We start from the raw sequence: 21,051 nt of genomic DNA on the forward strand, positions 1-21,051 counted from the left end.
GACTGTGTTGCCCATATGGAAAACGCACGTCTGTGAATGACAAATGCATGAACTTTTACTTCAATGACTTACCTCCACAGCAAAGCTCCCTCCCTCTCCTTCCAGCCAGCTCTAAGCTCTCTAAAGTTCCTGAGTCTTAGAGGCATTTATTTGGTCCTGACAAGGAGCAGTTTATAGGCAACTGAGACACGACTTCAAAGATCACCAGACAGGGGTTAAGTAATTTAAATGACTGGAAAAACATTTGCCGCACTGGATTAGCTGACTCGGATTACCACAGGCTATGTGCCCAGGCTTCCTCAGAAGACTAGCAACATGGACTGAGAAGTGGCTGCTCCCGTGAGGAAGGCAGCTCTCCCGCGATGCACCCCTGCCCACTCGGCCTTCCCGACACAGCCTTCTCCACCCCCTCACCGTGCCTCTCTGTCCTGTCTTTGACAGCACTGTCAGGAACATGGCGATCTTGCTCACAGTCCTTCTAATGCTCTGCTCGCACCGACAATGCCTGGTGCCCTTTATTACAGCCCTGCCTCAGCCATCCCTTATGCCTGCCACCATGGAAACTTCTAAGGTGTGAACCTAGAGATTTTCTCTTATTTACTACGGAGCAGACACCTTTAATCACACAACATCTCTTCTTCTTGATGTGCCCCGCAATTCCTGTACCAACTCTATCCTGGTTCCCAAGTTCTATATGCAACCCAGACTCGTTACCAGTTATTTCAACAAAGCGATCGATACTACAAGATCTGCTCAGCATCCCGACTTTGTACCAAGTTCCTACCCCAATCTTTCAGCTGAAGTATATCATTTCCCACAGTAACAGTGTGTGATTACCCCTCATTTCCCGTTAAGGGAGAACCATGTGTAGCAAATTAAACAATATGGCACCCAAGCAGTTCTCCTGCCTTTGGGGCTCCTCCCTGTCTGCCTTTGTCCCTTGTCCAGCCTTCTACCTCCCAACATAACAATCCCGATCTCTCCTCCCCGACTATCACCCCGCCAACCTCATCAGATCCTGGTTCTGCCGCTTCCGAGCTGAGACCCTGAGCGTGCTCATTTAGCTCCTCAAGCCCAGCTTCCTCCACTGTGAACAGAAAGCTTGCCTAGCTTTAGACCTTCCTTTCTAACGGCTACATCCACCTGCATCTTCTACAGTCACTTAGGTTCAAAATGACTCTTCCATTCTGCCCAAAGCAAGTACTTCTGGTTTCACAATTTTATTAAAGATGCCTCCCTGTGCCAAGATACAAAATCTGAGGAGCATCTCTCCAGCTTCTCCCTTCCCTCCCGCCCCCAATCAGCCAGGCTTCTCTAGAGAGTGAAGAGCTGGGCTCTGGAGCCCAGAGGATGGATTGGAAAGCAGGTTCTAGGAATTGCTCTGTGGCCTCGGAAAAGTCCTCTCTCCTGTCTGTGACCCTGCTTCTGTATCTATAAAATGTTAATAAATTCGTCAATTCATGTGAGTACTGAGAATAACACCTGGCACATAATAACTCTACCTCAGTTCCCCTCAGCCCCAGCTGGACATTAGAGCCCAATGCCTGGCTGTATCCCATGTTAATTAAGTCAGAAACGCCGGGTGAGACCCAAGGATCTGGGTATATGTAGGGCACACACACATGGTGTGTGTGTAGAATTCCTCCTGTGATTCCAGTGTGCAACTGAGGCTGAAAAACACAGCTTATTAACTTAGAGCTCTCGGCATCTCACTAGGACCGCAGTCCTTCCCCAGCTCCACAGCTCCCAGGGCCTGGGACATGGATGCCGGGGTCCCACCAAGGGATTTGGATCTAACTGGTCTGAGGTGGTCTGGGCACGGGACATGTTAAAGCTCTCCAGGTGACTCTGATGTGTTTGGCCAGGCTCAGAGCCACTGATCCCCTTCTCTACCCACTCCATTTGTCCCATGCTGCTGACAGGTTAACTACAATGATGGTGGCAGTCCTATCACTCCCCACGTTCAAATATATGTAATCATCCTTCATTTCTTATTAAACAGAAACTTCTGTTCCCATCGAGTGGGTGGCTTTGAGTCAGCTCTCTGTACACTCCTCCATCGACAGCTTCACTCAAACTGGGCAACCAGCCACAAACCACCCAGCCACGATCTGTCATGTCTCTGGTCTTCCACTGACCTCTGTCACTGTGTCTGGCGAGTGAAATCCTAGCCTTCCTTCCAGGTCCTCTCACATAACCCCTCCTGCTCCTCAGGCACTTCCTGAGCCTGTCCGAGGAGAGCAGCCATGTGTTCATCGCCGCGGTCCTTGTGGTCCCCAACCATCAGGAGGAGAGGCCCTCGGGAAGGGCTTTCAGTTCTGTGGCTGCCATCTCCTCTCTAGGTTGCCTGTGGCAACAACATCCAACTCAAGTGCTCATTTATGCCCACTGCCAACATCAGTCAAGGATGCCACGCCGCCAGGCAATTACCAAGGTGAGCAGTGGCTCCTGCAGAGAGCTTAGCAGTTAAAGAACAGATGCAGTCTATTTGCCTACAGTCAGTGATCAGTCTCCTTCCTTTGGGATAAGGGAGTCAGTATGTTTTAACATCTTGTTTCTGAAAAACTGAGCTAAAGACAAAGAAGCCAGTTGAATAGCAGAAGAACGAACCAGCAGCACAGAGCAGAGACCCCATTAGCGGCGGCGGGAGGGCAGAGGACGGTGGTTAAAGGGCAGCACAAGCTCCGGCAGAGCCTGCACAGAGCACGTACGGAAGGGCAGCGGCACTGAGCTCGATACAAGGCGGACAGCCCTTCCCCCCTTTCTCCCTGACAGTCTTAAAGGCAAACCTGAAGTGGAGTATTGAGAACGGAATTTGGTTTGGAGCTGTAAGAATCCACACCCTTTGTAAAGCCATTCCTCTGGAGGGGAACGTCTCCCCTCCACACACCCACCTTGGAGGATGGGACTCGAGTGTCTGAAAGTGTTTCAAACAGCGGAGGGCAAACGCTGTGATGCACAGGGACTCCTCTGAACGTGTGAGCAATGGGAGGACCCACCTGCAAGTCTGCCTGAAGCAAGGCCATCTACTGGGTCCTGGGGATGTGTGACAGGGGAAAGGGGGGAGGGAGTCAGAGGAGGAGGAGCAGGAAGAGGGGGAGGAAGCAGGAGAAAGGAGGGAGGGGAGGGAAAATGTGAGCTGATTCTGAAGTCAGAGTTCTGGTGAGGAAGACAAACTGCCAAGGTCAGCCTGCTCTGAGGCGAACACTTGGGAAGCTAACACAGAAGCTGCTTGTCCCAAAGGATGATCTGAAATAATGTTCTAAGTGTTGTTATTACTGAAAGATGGAGAATGTCCTTATCACGGGCTGGACTGAGCGGGGGGGATACCGAATTCTCACTGCCCACCCCACCCCTCAGCTGCCTGGGAATTGGAACAATTGCATGAAATCGAGTCCCAAGTGGTGCTCTGCTGGCAGCAGAGAAACAGGAACCACAGACAAGGGCCCAATGCTGCCTACAAGCAAAGCCATTTTGTGTTAAAATTAATGATCGATGTGTTTTTGGGTCCCGGTCAACTGGTTCCCCAAATCTATGCTCAATTCATTTTCTAAAACCCCCCCTTCAAAAATGAATAGCCAAGCTTACTTAGCTCTGTTACCCTAATTAGTTAGAGGCCTAGATGGAAAAAGAAAATGACTGATTTAGCCGAACGAGCTGCTTGGAAAGCATCTTGTTAGCAAATGTGACATGTCCAAGTGCTGCAGCAGAGTGGCTCCCAGGCAGGCGGGGCTGTCAGGAGGAGAGGCTGGGAAACAGAGAGCAGAGCTGCAGGTGATGGATCCTCCGGCCTCCGCTTTGCTGTGGCTTCTAACACGCAGAGCATGCATCTCTGAAGTCTAAAGTGCTTTATTACTGCTGATGGGACAGATTAGAAAAACAAATTTATAATCAAAACTCACAAAGCAGCTGCAATGGGAAACCAAGACTGCTTAGTACTCAAAGAACACGTGAATGCTTTTAAGTTTTGTACACGGGGATGATTCCATCAGCTCTAGATAAAACATCTGCCCAATTTCTAACCTGAGAGTAAAAGGGTGGGGACAGGGAACAGATTGAGACTCATGTCAGATCCAGGTTTCTTACCTGCCGGCCAACGCAGAGTGCACCCCCTCCCCATCCCTTCTCCTTTCTGTATTTCTTAGACAAAGAAAACTAAGACCCGAAGGGAGGACCTCAGTTCCTCAAGGTCCCAAAGGTGGCTGGTGCCAGTGTGAGGACTACCTATCATCCCCGCCTCTGGCAGGTCAGCATTCTCGCCATTAACCACAAGGCCTCTTCTTGCTTGTGCTCCCGTCAACTCCACCTCATCCCAACAAGAGTCCTCCAGGGGGAGGCAGGAGAGCACGACTTTCTCCTCCCCGACTCTGCATTTCAGGGGTGGACTGTGCCATGCGGGACCCCGGGCCCCAGCAACAAGCTACAGGGACTCCGTGTGTCCCGGGCATTCTACTTCCAGAACAGGTCTTCCTCATGTTCTTGGATGTGTAATAAAATGGTCCAGAATGACAGTGTAAACACATGCTTCAATTATTAAGCATGCATTGGTAGACTTTCTAGCACTCAGGCCATATGGAATAATGTCATTCGCTCTGCTCCATTCTTTTATTTCCAGGTTCACTTATTACTTGCAACTTTCCTTGCCCCTCCTTATTTGTTCCTTGGTATATTTATTTGATAGTTCTTCTGTTTCCTATTGCCAGGATGAACTACATGGGATCTAGCCCTTTGCAATGGAAGAACACATTCCAAAAGTGACCTACTAGAGGGAGTACACTAGAGTTTTGAAGGAAACTTGAGAGCAAAGGTATATTATCACAGATCACAGTTCAAAAAAGACCACCAAGACAGCCTTGAGAAAGGTCAGCAAACAGGCCATTCTATTTCTGAGAGAGTGATGGTTGCATAGTCAGCGTCGCCAGGTCAACACCAGACTGCCTATTAAACCTTCTGACTTCTCTCTCTCCATCATTCACTCTCTCATAGCAAAGCATTTCACCCACAGATATCACTAAGTACTGAGTGATGATGGCAAAGAATGAGCTTTTTTCTTTTAATCCAGAAAATAAAGCCACGGATGACTGGAAGGGATTGGTTGTTCATTCCAGCTAATTTCGCTGCATGAGGCCACGCCTGCAGCCCAGGCAGAGCTCAGCCAAGTCCACGGAAGTGATCTGAGGGTCTGCAGGAGAAAAGCCTCTAGTAGCTTCTCTTCTCTGGTCAAACAATCGTTTCTGAATATCACCCTCCTCTAGGCCCAGGGCTACGTCCTGGGAGACAGTAAGAATCAGACTGCAGCCCGGACCTCCAGACTCCCTTAGTCCCGGGTGGGCACACCCCGTGGGCCTGCCGGCACCACCCGCGGGGCAGACACCACACTCCGGCCCTGAGCTCTTTGATCTTGGTTTAATCTTTCTTCCCCAGGAGAACGGCCACTCCACAAGAAGGGTTTCTATCTGTTCTGGTCACCGCTGTGCCAAGCACGCAGAATGGTGTCTGGCAGAGGCCGGTGCTCTGCAAATATCTGTGGGATGAGTAAACGAACACCAAGCAATAATCCAAAGACAGAACCGAGTATGTGACCGAGTATGTAACAACAGGGTCACCCTATCCTCATGCTCACGTGGGATCAGCAAGAGTGCAGGTGGGCAGGCTTGCCCTCTGCCAAAGCCACCACAAACACACGAAAGTGGAGCTGGAGAGGCGTGGGTGATGCTGGTTAGCTGGAAAAGCCTTTCTCACCCGTGACCACCACGCACCCTGCTTCCTGCCGCCCCGGTGCTTGCTTTCTGTGTGGAAACGTCACCCCCATAAAGGCTCCTTGGGGCAATGCCTCACAGCGAGTGCTGGAGCCTCACATCCCTCAGCGTGCGGGGGGGAGGGGGAGGTAAGGAAAAGGAAAAACAAGCTGGCACTCCACTGAAGGCAGCAACTGGGGGGCTTCCGAGGCCATCATCACTCCACCTGAGAGCTTGGATTGCAGACCAGCTCAGCAGCGGATGGACAGCTCTGAACGAGCTACTTCCTTTCATTGTGGGGTTCCTACTTGTTTTTTAATCTCCCGTTTCCTTCCCCAACCCCGAATTCCAGTGACCAGGCTAACACAGCGTTTTACCTGTGACACGGAGTGCTCCGCGCATACACAGGAAAGCTGACTCCGCTTCTGTTGCTAAGAAACTCAGAGGCAAGGGCTTTTCATCCTCCTCATTTATAAAACAACCCCTTTGTCTATGGGAACAAACGCAATCTCTCAAGCCCCCTTGTGTCTTGTTCTCATTTTTTAAAGGAACAGAGAAAGATGGCCGAGAGGAGCGGAGAGTGGGTGCTAGCTCCATTTTTTACACGCCCTTGAAAATACAATGAGTATTTTCAGCAGAGTTTCAGCAGCCTGGTGTTTGTTAATCTTTCAAGCTGAAGATTCTCCCCAAGGCTTCCCCCTCCTTCGAGCAAAAATGAAAAATGACCCATAAAAATTACTCTTGATTTTAAAAGATTATTCTGAGTAGCAATGGGTAATTTACAGAGAAAGCTTGTGTTCAATGTGGGGTTACTGCCCAGGTCTCCGTTCTCTTTGCATCGCCCCAAGGTCTGAACTCTCACAAATATGCGCCCAAGCCCCCGACTGGAACAACTCATTGTTGGCTTAAAAAAAAACCTAAAATTAGGGATAAGGGATAAGAAACTTAAAACAAACATATTGGCCAAAGAAAAACAATAGCTTTGTTTAAAAAGAGAAAAATAAGTACACTAACGTTTTTTCCCCATTTTTAAAAAATAAACCTTTATTGTTCATATTATTACAAAAGTTCCTCATTTTTCCCCCTCCGCCAGGTTCCCACCCCATCCTCTGCCCTTTCCCCACCCCCCATTGTCCTCATCCATAGGTGCAGTTTATATTCAGTCTCTTCCAGCATCCACCACTCCCCTTTTCCCCAAGAATCATCAGTCCACTCCCCTTCCATACCTCTGATTCTATTATATTCAACAGTCAACATCGTTCATCAGGTTTTTTTTAATTCCCTTGGTTTTTAGATTCACTTGTTGATAGTTACGTATTTGTTGTTCATAATTTTTATCTTTATTTTTTTCCTCTTCCTAAAGAACCCCCTTCAGCAATTCATATAATTCTGGTTTGGCGGTGATGAACTCCTTTAGCTTTTTTTTATTAGTGAAGCTCTTTATCTGGCCTTCAATTCTGAGTGATAGCTTTGCTGGGTAGAGTATTTTTGGTTGTAGGTTCTTGCTATTCATCACCTTGAATATTTCTTGCCATTCCCATCTGGCCTGCATGGTTTCTGTTGAGAAATCAGCTGATAATCATATGGGTGCTCCTTTATAGGTTACTACCTGCTTTGCTCTTGCTGCTTTTAATATTCTCTCTTTGTCTTTTGCTCTTGGCATTTTAATTATGATGTGTCTTGGTGTGGCCCTTTTTGGGTTCCTTTTGTTTGGGGTTCTGTGTGCTTCCTGGACTTGTAAGTCTATTTCTTTCACCAGGTGGGGGAAGTTTCCTTTCACTATTTATTTCAATATGTTTTCGGTATCTTGCTCTCTCTCATCTTCTGGGACCCCCATAATTCTGATGTTGGTTTGCTTGAAGTTGTCCCAGAGGTTTCTTACACTATCTTCAACTTTCTGGATTCTCTTATCTTCTTGCTTCTGCGAAGCAGTGTCCTCTGGCTTTTTGTGTTCCAAATCTTTGACTTGATTCTTACGATCTTCCATTCTGTTTTTAGAACTCTGTATAATATTTTCTATTTCAGACAATGTATTCTTTATTTCTAGTTGATCCCTTTTCATATCTTCATGGGTCTCGTTTATCGGTCTTTTCTAGGAAATTCTTGAAAAACCTTATAATCGTGGTTTTGAACTCTATATCCAGTCATTTTTTGTCCTCCATTTCTTTCGTTTGTAATCTGTTTCCTTATCTTGGCATTTTCGCTGCTTGGTAGGATGGCTTTGTGTGTTAAGGTGTCCTATATGGTTCAGTGGGTCAGCCTCCCAGTTATCTGAGGTAGACACTCTTGGTGCACCCTTTGTGGACTGTGTGTACAGCCTTTTGTAGTTAAGTCTTAATTGTTGTTGATATCACTGGGAGGAACTGACCTCCAGGTCAATTGGCTGTGAGGATCAGCTGTGTCTGTGCTGGGAGACAGCCTTATTTAAAAGCCTCTGTGCTCAGCTTGGATGGGGCAGAGTTTCAGGGTGGAGCCTACAGCTTTGGCTTCCTGTCAACCCCGCCTATGAGGTTCCTGAGTATCAGTGTTCCTCAGTGTCCTTTGGTACTCGCTGCAAGCACCTCTGAGAGAAAGGTGCCCTCGAGTTTCTCCCACTACCAAACAGTCTAGGCTCTCCCCCAATGAGCCCAGAACTGGGTTCAGTGCAGTTGGAAGTGGGATTCAGTGCAGTCGGGAGCTTTTGCCTCCTTCCGCTAGGGCAATCCAGCGGCACAGTCAACAGTTCGTCCTCTGCGTGCAACGTGCGCGACTCTGGGGCTCTGCTTTTCGCTGCTCCCCTGAGTTTCCGCCTTACAGCTTCGAATCCCTCTGTATGAGCCTGGGACGCCAGGGTCTCGCCCAGAACTGGGGTTCAGTGTAGTTGGAACTGAGGCTCAGCATAGTCCGGAGCTGTTATCTCCTTCCTGCTAGGGAACACCAACCAGGCACTCAGCCGCTCCTCCTCTCCGGCTCCGTCCTCTCCCCACACGCGCACCGTGTCTCTGTACCTTAGGCTTTTACAGCTCCTCTGATTTTCCTTCTGGTTTTCTCTTTCCTTCTAGTTGTAGAATTTCCATTCAGTCAACTTTCCTGTAGTTCTGGATGATGTCCACTTTATATTTTAGTTGTATTTTTTGAAATTGTTGTGTGAGGCTGCAGTTAGGCATTTACCTATGCCGCCATCTTGGTTTTCTCTTTTCACATTAACGTTTTTGACCACAGTATGAGGAAGCTTAGAAAGTAATGAAGCCATGTCTGTGAAAGGCAAGGTCATGGCTGAATTTGTAGATTTAACCCACAGGCAGCTTCCAATGACATGAAATACTGAAATATTTTTCCCTTTCTAATGCTTGGCCTACCTCACTTACTAAAGGATTTAAAAATACATTTCCCTTTACAGCTTGTTACACAGAATCTTTCTGCAACCCAAGTGGCAAAATTGATTGCCTTACACCAACTTTTCTGCACATATAATTGATTTTTAATTTGCAGTCTCATTTCCAAAAGGACTTGACAATAAACTGTATCACACTACTGACTTCTTTAAACAGCAGTCTGAATCAAAAGCTGCTGGGAGGCAATCACAGGAAAACCAGTTCAGTTCCATTAATTCTTGAAACATTAGGCAAATCTTACCTGAATGGACATCCCCTTTTGTAAGATTAAAGGCTGGTTTTTACCATGGACCATCATACGAAGACTAACATGAGTGAGCAATATGTGCATTACTTATGTGGACTAAGTCAACATTTATATTTCTCTTATTTTCCTACTCTTATATCTAAGAATTAAGTTGTTCATAGGAAACATTACCAATTTAGCATGAAATCAGAGGAAGAGTAATCAGAGAGAAAGGTCTACTTTGGTTCCACTTAAAGTCACTAGTATCTGTTATGGGTTGCACTAAATACGACATGTCTGTATTTCAGGTTCCAAGTGAAATGTAAAAATTTGCAGAGAAAAATTTCAGTAGAAAGTGAGAGTATCAATGTTACGATTCAATTTAGCTGAATGTACAGTTACATAAAACAATGTATGCACCTGAACAGAGATGCAGAGAGAGCACAAGACCAGAAAACTGTAAGGACGACATTCTAATACTAGGAAATTCATATAAATCCTACAAAAGAAGAAAAACAGATTCATGTTAGATTATCTACTGGATTCTCCTACCATCAGCTTGCTCTGAATGACGACGTAACATGCCCACTCTGGAAACTGACCAGCCCTAAAACGAATGCTATACAAGTAAGCCTTCCCTCACATTGCTGACACAAAATTTAAAACTGGGGTTCAGCACAGTCTGGAGCTGAACTAGACACGATCATGGACATCGTAAAACACATGTGACACCATCAGCAGGCCTTGGGCGACTGGCTCTCTTCCCTCACCCGCTCACCCCGTTCCTGCTCTCAGCCCTGCAGCCCCCTGATGCTACAGGACCTTTGCTTTGGTTTTGCTGTGATTCCACTTTCTGCGGCTGCCACGCAGACAGTAAATAAAACGCATTGTTTGTGCCGCACTAGGCAGCCTGTCTCTGGCACACCCAATGCCTGGCTGAGAGGGAACAATGAGAGCAATGCTCTCCGGAGCAGACATTCCAGAGGGACAGCCAGGGCCTCTGCAGACACCAGGGGAGACACCTCGCAAGCAGCTGGGTTCCGTGTGAGTAATGTCCTGAGAGCCACACGGGTTCACTGGGTCACAAATGCCCAACAGCTTCGTTTGCCACGCCATGCCCCATCAGTTCTGAAAGAAAGATTTTCCTTTTTATTTATGATAAACCAAGCTTTAAATTGAAGGGTGGTTTTAAAATTCATGCATTTGAAAGGCCATATACATGACCAATTAAGTTTTAGCGCCACCACAGGTTAGCTATCTTTGGGTACAATTCTCAGGTCACTTGTATCTATGTTGTTCACCTCAATGTATTACATCAAAGCTGGTGTAGCGTGTTTACAGGCAAGCACACTTCGAGGTAAAAGTTACAGTGACCCCAGATGGAATGGAAACATGAGGAACAGCATAAGCAACAATGCCTTCTCCTATGCAACACCCGGACTTCTGCTGGAAGCTAATTCAACAGGAAAAATATTCCCAAACCAACAGCCGAGTGGAGGGGAAGCAAAGGGTGAGCCACTCTGCTCAGTGGAGCACCCAGTCTTACAACCTCCCAACCCAGGCCAAACTCCACCAGGAAAAGGCAGGCCCTGAATTTTAAAAAGAATTCAATTAGCATCCCCAGTATTTCCATAATCAACAGCTGAATACTAATTAAGAGCCCAGCATCCAGCAGCAATGGAATCCCAGTGCAATAAGCAACAAGACAACAGCGGCGTTTGCCACCTTCAGCTTGCATGCATAAATAAGCAGAATAACTACCCAAGCATGCCAGGGTGACTTAATCCGTTTCGATTAGGTGCAGTTCAGCCTGGGGGCTTTGTGCTTTATTTAAATGTGTTCATCATGTTTAATTAAAAGCCTAATAATCTAGGGTTTCAGGTTTTTACAAAAGTTCTGATGTGTATTTTCGTATTTATCTTCATAAGTTCTTCTGACCTGGATGGCTTCCTGAAAAGGAACAATGCTTTTAGCATACTGTGCGTGAAACTAGTTAACACAGTGTAACTCCGACGCAGCAGCCAGCATTCCCGTTGGCTCCGGCCCGGCCCACACCACGGTGTTTAATAAACTTTATGAACTGGCCTGCCACTTCCTTACAAAGGCTTCTCTCGTCTGACCCGGTTTATTTCACCTGGAAGACGTGGCCATGAGCTACTCCAAGGTGTTTCTCAGTCATTCCATTAACGCAGAGTCCAGGGGACACTCTCTGGCCTCGGATCTGACAGAAACCGGCACAAAGCCTGCCTCAGCTCAACAGATTTAAAGTATCTTGGCTCCAAGCAGCTTCAAAGAGAAGCATCACCTCTGTCCACCAAACCTGCCGCAGAAATTTCTGAAAGCGGCGACTAGCGGCTTCCTGTGTGACTGAGGCCAACATCTCAGCAATCAGTGCGGAGCTGAGAGGTCTGTGAAGAGGAGGTTAGCGACAGTATCATTAACAGTAACTCAGAAACTTTCCCCAAAGTGTAACTTTCAAGCATGTGAAAGTGTTCCTCTTTTATCCGATGCATAATTATTAACTATGACAAGTTTTAAAATGCTGGATTAAGAGAAATCTTAATTACAGTGAACAATCTTTAAAAATAGTAATCTTCAATGAAGGGCCATCAATGTTACTCAAGTCGTTTACGGGCAGAGGTGTTCTCTCGCAGACACGATTCCCAGCATGAATAAATTCTCCCTCTTAACCATTTTACAAACCAGGAGGACAACTGCCTCAGACATAAAGGCTGAGGAGCACACAGCCAAGCACAAAGGGCAGAGGATGACGTGCAGTTCGGAGAGGGGCAGGGCTGAGTCTCTAAGCCTTGGAGGAGGTGAGGGCCTGGACTGGCAGGGGAGAGAGAGATCCGCCCATTCCGGAACAGTGGCCCGTGGATCCCTTTCCAGCCCAACTGAGGATTCAGGCATCAGGTCCTCACCCCACCAGGCCTCTCAGTGCTCACTCAGACAAACGTAAAGGAAAACGCTGCTGCTGTACTCAGATCAAACTCAGACCCTGGAGGCAATGAACTAGACAAATAACCAGAACGTCCAAGTATGTAGACAACAGAGGGGAAAGGGTGAGGAAGGCCTTATTTTAGCAGGGACACATTTGTTTTGCTTATTCCTGTGCTTCCGGGATGAGAAAATCTGGTAAATTCAACAGACAGCGGCCACATGCACGCACTAACAGGTGTTCTCTCCCAGCCCGAACCAGGCTGAGGTCAGGAGTCCTGTTGGGCCAGGTGCCTATTGCCACATGAATATTCAAAGATTGAATTTAGATACCATCATCCAAAGCTCCCTTCTGTGGACAGAAGGGGCCACATGCTCACCTGACAGCTCGGAGACCTAAAGGAACCACAAAAGATGGTCTGAAATTTAACTAAAAGCAGTGATGGCGGGCAGTTACGTCCTAGGCCAGTACCTTCACTGACAAGGTCAGCCTTTACCTTAGCTGAGCCTATCTGTCTTTTTGCATCAGTGATAACACACCCTGGAAATGTCTGGGTAACTTGTAACTCCCCTTTTTCTGGAGCCCCTGGGGCACAACCAAATGTGTACGGACAGATACCACAAATTCCTTCATTATCATGTAATTGTTCCTGCACCCACCTAATTATGTGTCCATCATTTTACTTTTTATCCAATCCCAGGAGTTTCCCTCAATTTGCTTTCTACGACCTCTTAATCAATGACCAATAAATTTCAAGTAACCCACCTATGTCCCTCCTTTGATTGCAAAGTATAAATAGAAATGTAACCCGCCATTCTCGGGAGCATGATCTTTATTCACTGAGGTTCTATTTTTTTGTGTTTTTGTTTTATTTTTCTCCTCATATTCTTTCTTTTCTTCTATCATTCTTGGTCTCTTTTCTAATTCTCTCTTCTCTGCTGGTTGCTTCTGTTGCTGCTGCAGGAATCTTGTGTATGTTTTTGTCTTGTTTTGCATCTTGTGGTGCTATTTTTGTTCTATTCTGTTGACACCTGCACAACAACTCGCACATGTGGTCGGAGCTGAGTGAGAGGAGATTCCAGAAAGGGCAATAACATTCAAGATCAACCACGGCAGGAGAACCCAAATAACTCAAGCAAGGGGCTGTCCTAGAGCATCCAACTCAGGAGGTCTGAGACTGCACCACTGGGTCCCACAAAACATCTACTACTTAAAATCATGCTACCAGGTCCGGGAGGTACAGCAGTCTGATCTAATACATAGAAACAAAAACAAAGGGACAACAAAAATGGGGAGACAAAAACTATTCCCAAATGAAAGAAAGGGAGGAATCGCCAGGAAAAGACCTAAATGAAATAGAGGCAAACAGTTTATCAAAGAAAGAATTCAAAGTAATGGTAATAAGCATGCTCAAACAACTCAGTGAGAATTACAAGAAACTTAATGAGAATTATAAGGGACTTCATGAGAGCTACCCCAACATGAAAAGTGAGGCTGAAACAATAAATAAGAATCAGTTGGAAATGAGGAATGACATAGCTGAAATAATGAACACCCTGGAAGGATTCAACAGTAAACCAGAAGAAGCAAAGGACTGAATCAGCAAATTAGAAGACAAGGAAGAAGAAAAATACCCATTCGGTGCAGCAAATGGAAAAAAAAAATTAAAAAGCAGGAGTAGAGTCTAAGAGAGTTTTGGGACAACATGAAATGTAACAACATTCACATCATGGATTGGTAGAATTAACATTATTAAAATGTCCATACTATCCAAAGCAATCTATACATCCAATGCAATCCCTATTAAAATACCAATGGCATATTTCACAGATCTAGAACAAAGTCTCCAAAATTTATATGGGATCAAAAATGACCCTGACTAGTCACAGCAATCTTGATAAAGAAGAACAAAATTGGAGAAATCACAATACCAGATATTAAGTTATAATACAAAGCCACTGTACTCAAAACGGAATGGTATTGGCACAAGAAAAGGCATATAGATCAATGGAACAGAACAGAGAACCCAGAAATTGATCCAAGCCATTATACTAAATTAATATTTGACAAAGGAGGCAAGAGCATGCAGTGGAATAAAGAAAGTCTTTTTAATAAAAGATGCTGGGAAAACTGTACAGGTCCATGCTAAAAAAAAAAAACAAAAAACAACAACATGAACTAGACCACTAACTTACACCACACACAAGAATAATCTTAAAATGGATAAAGACTAAAATGTAGGTTGTGAAATCATAAAAGTCTTAGAAGAAACCATAGGCAGCAAAATCTCAGACATCTTTCATAACAATATGTTTACCGATGAAACTCCGAGGGCAAAGGAAACTAAGAAGAAAATAAACAAATGGGACATAAAATTAAAAAGCTCTGCACAGCAAAAGAACCATCAACAAAATGAAAGGAGAGTCCACTGCATGGGCGAACATATTTACCAACAATACATCTGATAAGGGCTTAATTTCCAAAATACATAAAATACTCCTACACCTCAACAAAAGACAAATACAGTAAAAAAAAAAAAAAAAAAAAAAAAAGGCGGAGGACCTAAATAGACACTTCTCCAAAAAGGACATACTAATGGCCAAGAGACATATGAAAAATGCTCAACATCACTGCCGAAACCTGTTTGGCTCAATGGATATAGCATCGGCTTGGGGACTGAAGGGCCCCGGGTTCGATTCCGGTCAAGGGCATGTACCTTGGTTGCGGGCATATCCCCAGTAGGGGATGTGCAAGAGGCAGCTGATCGATGACTCTCTCTCATCGATGTTTCTAACTCTCTATCTCTCTCCCTTCCTCTCTGTACAAAAATCAATTTTATATTATATATATATATATATATATATATATATGTGTGTGTATATATATATATATATATAAAATAAAATGCTCAACATCACTAATCACCAGAGATGCAAATTAAAACAACAATGAGGTATCATCTATCAGAATGGCTGTCATCAACAAACAAGTGCTGGCGAGGACTAGGAGAAAAGGGAACCCTAGTTCACTGCTGGTGGGAATGCAGACTGTGCAGCCACTGTGGAAAACAGTATGAAGTTTCCTCAAAAAATTAGAAATGGAACTGCCATTTGACCCAGTGATCCCACTTCTAGGAATATATCCTAAGAAACCCAAAACACCAATCAGAAAGGATATATGCATTTCTATGTTCATAGCAACGCAATTACAATAGCTAAGATTTGGAAATAACCCAAGTGCCCATCAGCAGTAGAGAAGTGGATAAAAATGCTGTGGTACATTTACACAGTGGAACGCCACATGCAGCAGTAAAAAAAAAAAAAAAAAAAAAGGAACTCTTACTATTTGCAGCAGTATGGATGGACCTAGACAGTATTATGCTAAGCAAAATAAGCCAGATAGAGAAAAATAAGTATTACATGATCTCACTCATATGTAGAATCTAATGAGCAAAAAAAACTAATGAACAAAATATCAATAGATCCAGAGACACAGAAGTGTGGATCAGTCTGATGAATTTCAGAGGGAAGGGGTGGATGGGGGGGGGAGACTAACTGGGGAATTTATATGCATACTAGATGCCCCGTGCACGAATTTCATGCACCGGGTTGGGTTGTGTGCACCCTCTCCAATCTGGAACATTCTTCTCACAATCCAGGACTGTTAGCTCCCAGCTGCTCGCCTGCCTGCCTGCCTGCCTGCCTGATTGCCCCTAACTGCTTCTACCTGCCAGCATGATCATCCCAAGGCCTAACCACTCTCTTGCCAGCCTAATTGGTGCCTAACTGCTCCCCTGCTGGCCTGGTCACCCCAAATGCCCTCCCCTGCAGGCCTGGTTACCCCTAACTGCCCTCCCTTGCTGGCCTGATCGCCCACAACTGCCTTCCCCTGCTGATCATCTTGTGGTGGCCATCTTGTGTCTACATAGGAGTGGGCAGCTTTGACCACGTGAGGGCAGCCATCTTGTGTGTTGGAGTGATGGTCAATTAGCATATTACTTCTTTAATACATAGGATATGCAGAGCCCATGGACACAGACAATAGTCTGGTGAAGGCCTGGGGAGTGGGGGGTACTTGGTAGAGAGGGTCGCTGGGGGAAAAAATAAAAATGAAGGGGACATCTGTAATACTTTCAACAATAAAGATAAATGGAAAAAAAAAATCGCAAAACTCCCACTGAAACATGACCGTGTGTCATTACCCTGTACTTGGGAAGCACAGTGCCCTGGAGTCCTGTTCATTAACGGAGCTGGACTTTCCCCGTGTGAGACGGAGACGCCCTTCCCATCCACTCTCTGCTCGGGACCCCACGCAGCAGTGCTGGGGACACAGTCCGAATTGTGCCCCATATAAGCTGTGGAAAGGAAGCCAGCTCTTTTTCAAGGAGGAAGAGCTTTCTTTTAAGCTGGAATTTTAAAATTCCAAAGGGAGTGAAAGGTCAAGGCAGAAATTAAAGGAGAGAGAAGGGGTCATGCCTAGTGAGGAGCTGGGGAAGCAGGAGGAAAAAGGGAGGGACCATCAGGAACACGAGGTGGCGGAGAGGAGAGACCAAAAGGGAAGGAGGAAAAGCTCAAGAACTGAGGGAGAATAAGGACGAGAAGCCACTATGGCGTATGTGTGTAACGGTCACATTCTACACATTTATGCCATCCTTTTCATCTCCTACGTCTTTCTTCTACAAAGGATTGTAGACTTTAAATTTTATCCATCAAAGCTCTTATCTCCTCACCCAAGTAGGTCTACAGTGAAAAACAACATCAAATGACTTTTCAAAACAAGTGAGTTTAACATCTTTACTTTGGTCATTGTCTGAACAATCGCAAATGCTTAAGATGTCTCCATCACTTTCATAATCATGTAAGTTTAAAAATTTTTAACTTCAAACAGCACCACCTTCACATACGCCTGATAAACTTAGAGTCTTAAGGGACTACAAATTCTCAACCTTCAAGGGCCATTCCAGTCAACCCCACCGTGCCTAGATTTTCCCACTCCTCTCAGACTCCCCCCCACCTCCAGGCAACCATGAACAAACTCTCACACTCTGCCTTCGGGTATAGCCGAGATCTCTGCACTAACAATTCCTGGTCTTGGACCTGCACTCCCACAAACAGCCCCAAAGCTCACTCTGCACTCAGTCCGGTGCGCCCGCTGGCAGACTGAGCCACTCCTTGGCTCAGAATCTGCAGAGCAAACAGCAAGTAGCTGAGTGTAGGCCCACTGGCCACATCTGACCTGCCCCCTGCAAGATCCCTCCCCTGCCACCCACCTCCAGACGATGTGTTTCTACCTCGTTCTCAAACGTGCCAGGTGTGCTTTCTTTCACACGAGGGCCGGAAGTCCCTGATATCTCAAAGGCTCACCTCCTCACTTCACCAAGGTCTCTGCTCAAGTGGCACTTACCAGGCCTTTCTGAGCCCCTCACAAAAGACAGCAAGCACCCCTCCCAGGGTATCCCCAACCTTCAGACCTCAGCCCACATGCCACCACTTGACACATGTTGATGTACAGGTGGTCTCTCTCTTAAAACAGAAGTCTTGTGAGCAGTCACAAGCCTTGTGACACATTATTAGCACTCAATAAGTATTGCTGAAAAAATGAAAGAGCAGAAGCATGAAAGCACATAAAACCTCTAAGCACGCTTTCTTAGCATCTTTTAAAACACAGGTGAGGAACTTCCAATCAATATGTGTCACAGTGCCAGCCTTCATATTAATTTCACTCAACCTAAAGGGTAAACGTCAAGCAGTAGGTAACACTCACTGGCAAAAGCACAAGGGAAGCTGTTTCTAGCAATGCCTTTCAGAGGCACAGGACGGGGACCTGGCTTCTGAGCACTGCTGGTAGGAGTCCGTGGGCTGTGACTCCAATTGTCACACATTTCCACCTCTTCACCTTCTTCAAGGGAAGATCCAATGTCCTTCTGACTAATGTCCTTCAGGTTAGGGATCCTGCCAGCCTTCAAGACAAAAGTCGCCAACCCTTCCCTAGACTACTGTACGCATCCACTGGTTTTAATATGCTTGTGTTTTAAAATAGAGAAGAGCCAAACAGTAGCTTGCACCAAAAACCAACCAACCAACCAACCAACCAACCAACTTTTTAAAAGAATAACTCAATTTCCTCTCTTTGAGTGGAACCTGAGAAAATCTTCCCCATCATCCATGGAACCCCGCTTACTAAAACCAAACCTTTCTGTCCAACCCTGAAGCCTGAAGGCTCCTGCCCGTGCCTGACAGATGCCACAGCCAGTCTGTACCCGTGACTGAGTTTTTGGACTGAGCCCCCTGCCCCGAGGAGCAGGTCACACACGAGAGCAAATGCCAATGCCCTGAGCACGAGGCTCTGCCCCAGCTTACCACTTCGTCCTCGGTCCAGCACTTCTCAATCAGCTTAGGCACAGGCTTCTTGACCAGGCGCTGCAGGGCTTTGCCGGCGTCATACCCGCTTTCGTGGAGCTAAACAACAAGGGTTTTAGTTAGTTACCGCGACAATAACAGAACGGGAAGCACATCAATAATGGGAAGCCCCGAGTTTACTCGACGAGGACTGTTAACTGGGCACATAGACTCACACTTATCTCAGTCATCAGGATAATCTGCTTCTACTCAGCCACCCTCCCAGTTCCCGCTGTTCTGAGAGAGTGACAGGTAGGCAGGGAACCTTGTGGCAATGACAAGAATAGAATTACGAACAATAGTATTTACTAAACAGCTGGCCTGGCACAGTGTTGAGCACATCCCATGCACTCATTGTTTTTCTTAATCCTACAAGGAAGGTATTCTCTCATGGAATCTTATGGGACAGGCACTGTTATCACCCCATTTCACAGATGAGGACACTAAGGCAAAGCAAGGTCAAGTAAAGGTGCTCCCACACAAAGCCATAGGCAATAGAGCCAAGAGGCTCAACCCAGCCAAGGTGATCCTCCCTCAGTCCCACTCTCCCCAAAGCAGCCCAACGACACTCTAGCTTATGCTTTCTCTTAAGTCTTTCAACTACAGTAATTTCCCTAAAAAAATCTCAAGTACTAAAATGTAAGAGCTTTTAAAAGAAACAAATAATTCTGTAACAGTAAACTAACATTTCAGGCCACTGAATGAAGATGCCTGTTTATCTACACATTCTAATGGACTTCTCTCACTCCAGATCCTGTCTGAGGGCAGGCCAGGCCCGGCCCACTGCCCCCTCTGTCTCCGGCTTGCACTCCTGGTCCCCGAGTCTCAGCTTGCGGACGGCGGAGAGAAGCGGCGGGCAGAAAGACCCTCATGCTCACTCTGCCTTTCCGCGCTGTGGCCATTCTGCCAGAGCTCTCCCTGGACACCTGCCGTTCCCGCTCAGGTCTGTTTCTCTGATACAAGCACCTGTTTGGGCTAAGACTTGTGCGTCCGGGGACTAGCACAGGCCGCAGCATAAGGTGACCCAGAAGAAATACTCGTTAAATTAATTTCTAAATGCCTTTAACGAGTGTCGCTAGGTGCCTGAACCCAAACCGAAGTCTCCATGAACTTCATTCATTCAGCCCTATGTTACCACCAGGCGCCGTCCCAGCGAACAGAGCAGGCAGAGGCTCCCTGCCCTCGGGGCGTGGATGCTCATCTTCCCACCTCGCCTCAGCGCTGTGTTTGAACACACCACTGGTATTTGCTGAACACTCAGTACAAGTAAGTCACAAACCGTATCAGGTCACAGTTTCCATTTCCAGAAAACGCACAGACTAGTGGGGATGAGTTACGAGGATACAGCACACCCAGGTGACAATACCAAGCAGGCTGTAGAAGCCACTACCACCAAGGTGCAGGCAAAGAGCGTGGACTCACAAAGGAGAGCCCTGGTCTCTTCTCCTTAGTGACAGTCTCAGAGGAATGCAGACTGCCTTACTAGCAACTGCTTAGCCCAGGGCTGGCCAAAGCCTGTGGTACTTGTTGAATGAAAAAACATTTCACAAATACTCATTCATGGAAACAGCATGTATTACATATTAAAATGTCCTGAGCATTCTCTCAGTTTGGAGGTCCCCAATTTATTTTAAATCCAGACTGTCCCAAGAAGCCAAGGCTATATGTTAATTATAACAATAAGTTGGCTACCTTAAAACAAAACGCCTGCAAGGTGAACGCTGATCTGCTGTGGTGGTGGTACGGTGTGCGGGGGTGAGGGAGTAGGATATGGATGCTAGGTATTAGCTTATGTACTTTTATAAAATTTAGCATTAGACTATTTAAGAAAAAAATACACACACACACACACACACACACACACACACCCGTATTTTTCAGACCATAAGACGCACTTTTTTCCCCCCAGAAGTGGGGGGAAAAAGTCCCTGCGTCTTATGGTCCAAATATAGCCTACACATATACTTTAAAAAAAAAGTTTTTTTACTTGCCTGGCTCTGTGTGGTCTCTGTGTGTTTGCCCGGCTCTAAAATGGTTCTAAATGCTGCTGTTTACTTTACAGGGTTGATTACATGTGTTTATGACTGTGATGCTGGGTTTTAATGCACATAAAATATTTTAGGACACTATTTGTTTCAGAATCTTTTTTTCTTCATTTCCCTTCTCTAAAAACTGGTGCGTCTTATGGTCCGAAAAATACGGTACTATAAATACTTTACTAAACATTCAAAGTTCTATATTTTGCAAATGCTTGAAAAACTGTCTAGTCTTCTTTAAGAAACATAAAATAAAAATAAAGTTAGATTTTCATAGTTTGTCTAATATCCAGACCAAGCAAGTATTTGCCAAATTCTATAATATAGTGAGGATCTAT

General features: G+C 45.8%; 1 protein-coding gene across 3 annotated transcripts in view; it reads right to left on the reverse strand.

The window, feature by feature from the left end:
* The window catches only part of RERE (arginine-glutamic acid dipeptide repeats), a 357,124-nt gene that overhangs the window by 69,860 nt on the left and 266,213 nt on the right, over nt 1-21,051 (reverse strand). For all 3 annotated transcript variants that reach the window (XM_036460929.2, XM_036460931.2, XM_036460930.2), the window contains one exon: nt 18,639-18,737. In XM_036460929.2, the coding sequence (XP_036316822.1) occupies nt 18,639-18,737 (99 nt within the window). The remainder of the gene's footprint in view (nt 1-18,638; nt 18,738-21,051) is intronic.

Source organism: Pipistrellus kuhlii, unplaced genomic scaffold, assembly GCF_014108245.1.
Source record: "Pipistrellus kuhlii isolate mPipKuh1 unplaced genomic scaffold, mPipKuh1.p scaffold_m20_p_34, whole genome shotgun sequence".
Lineage (NCBI taxonomy): Eukaryota > Metazoa > Chordata > Mammalia > Chiroptera > Vespertilionidae > Pipistrellus > Pipistrellus kuhlii.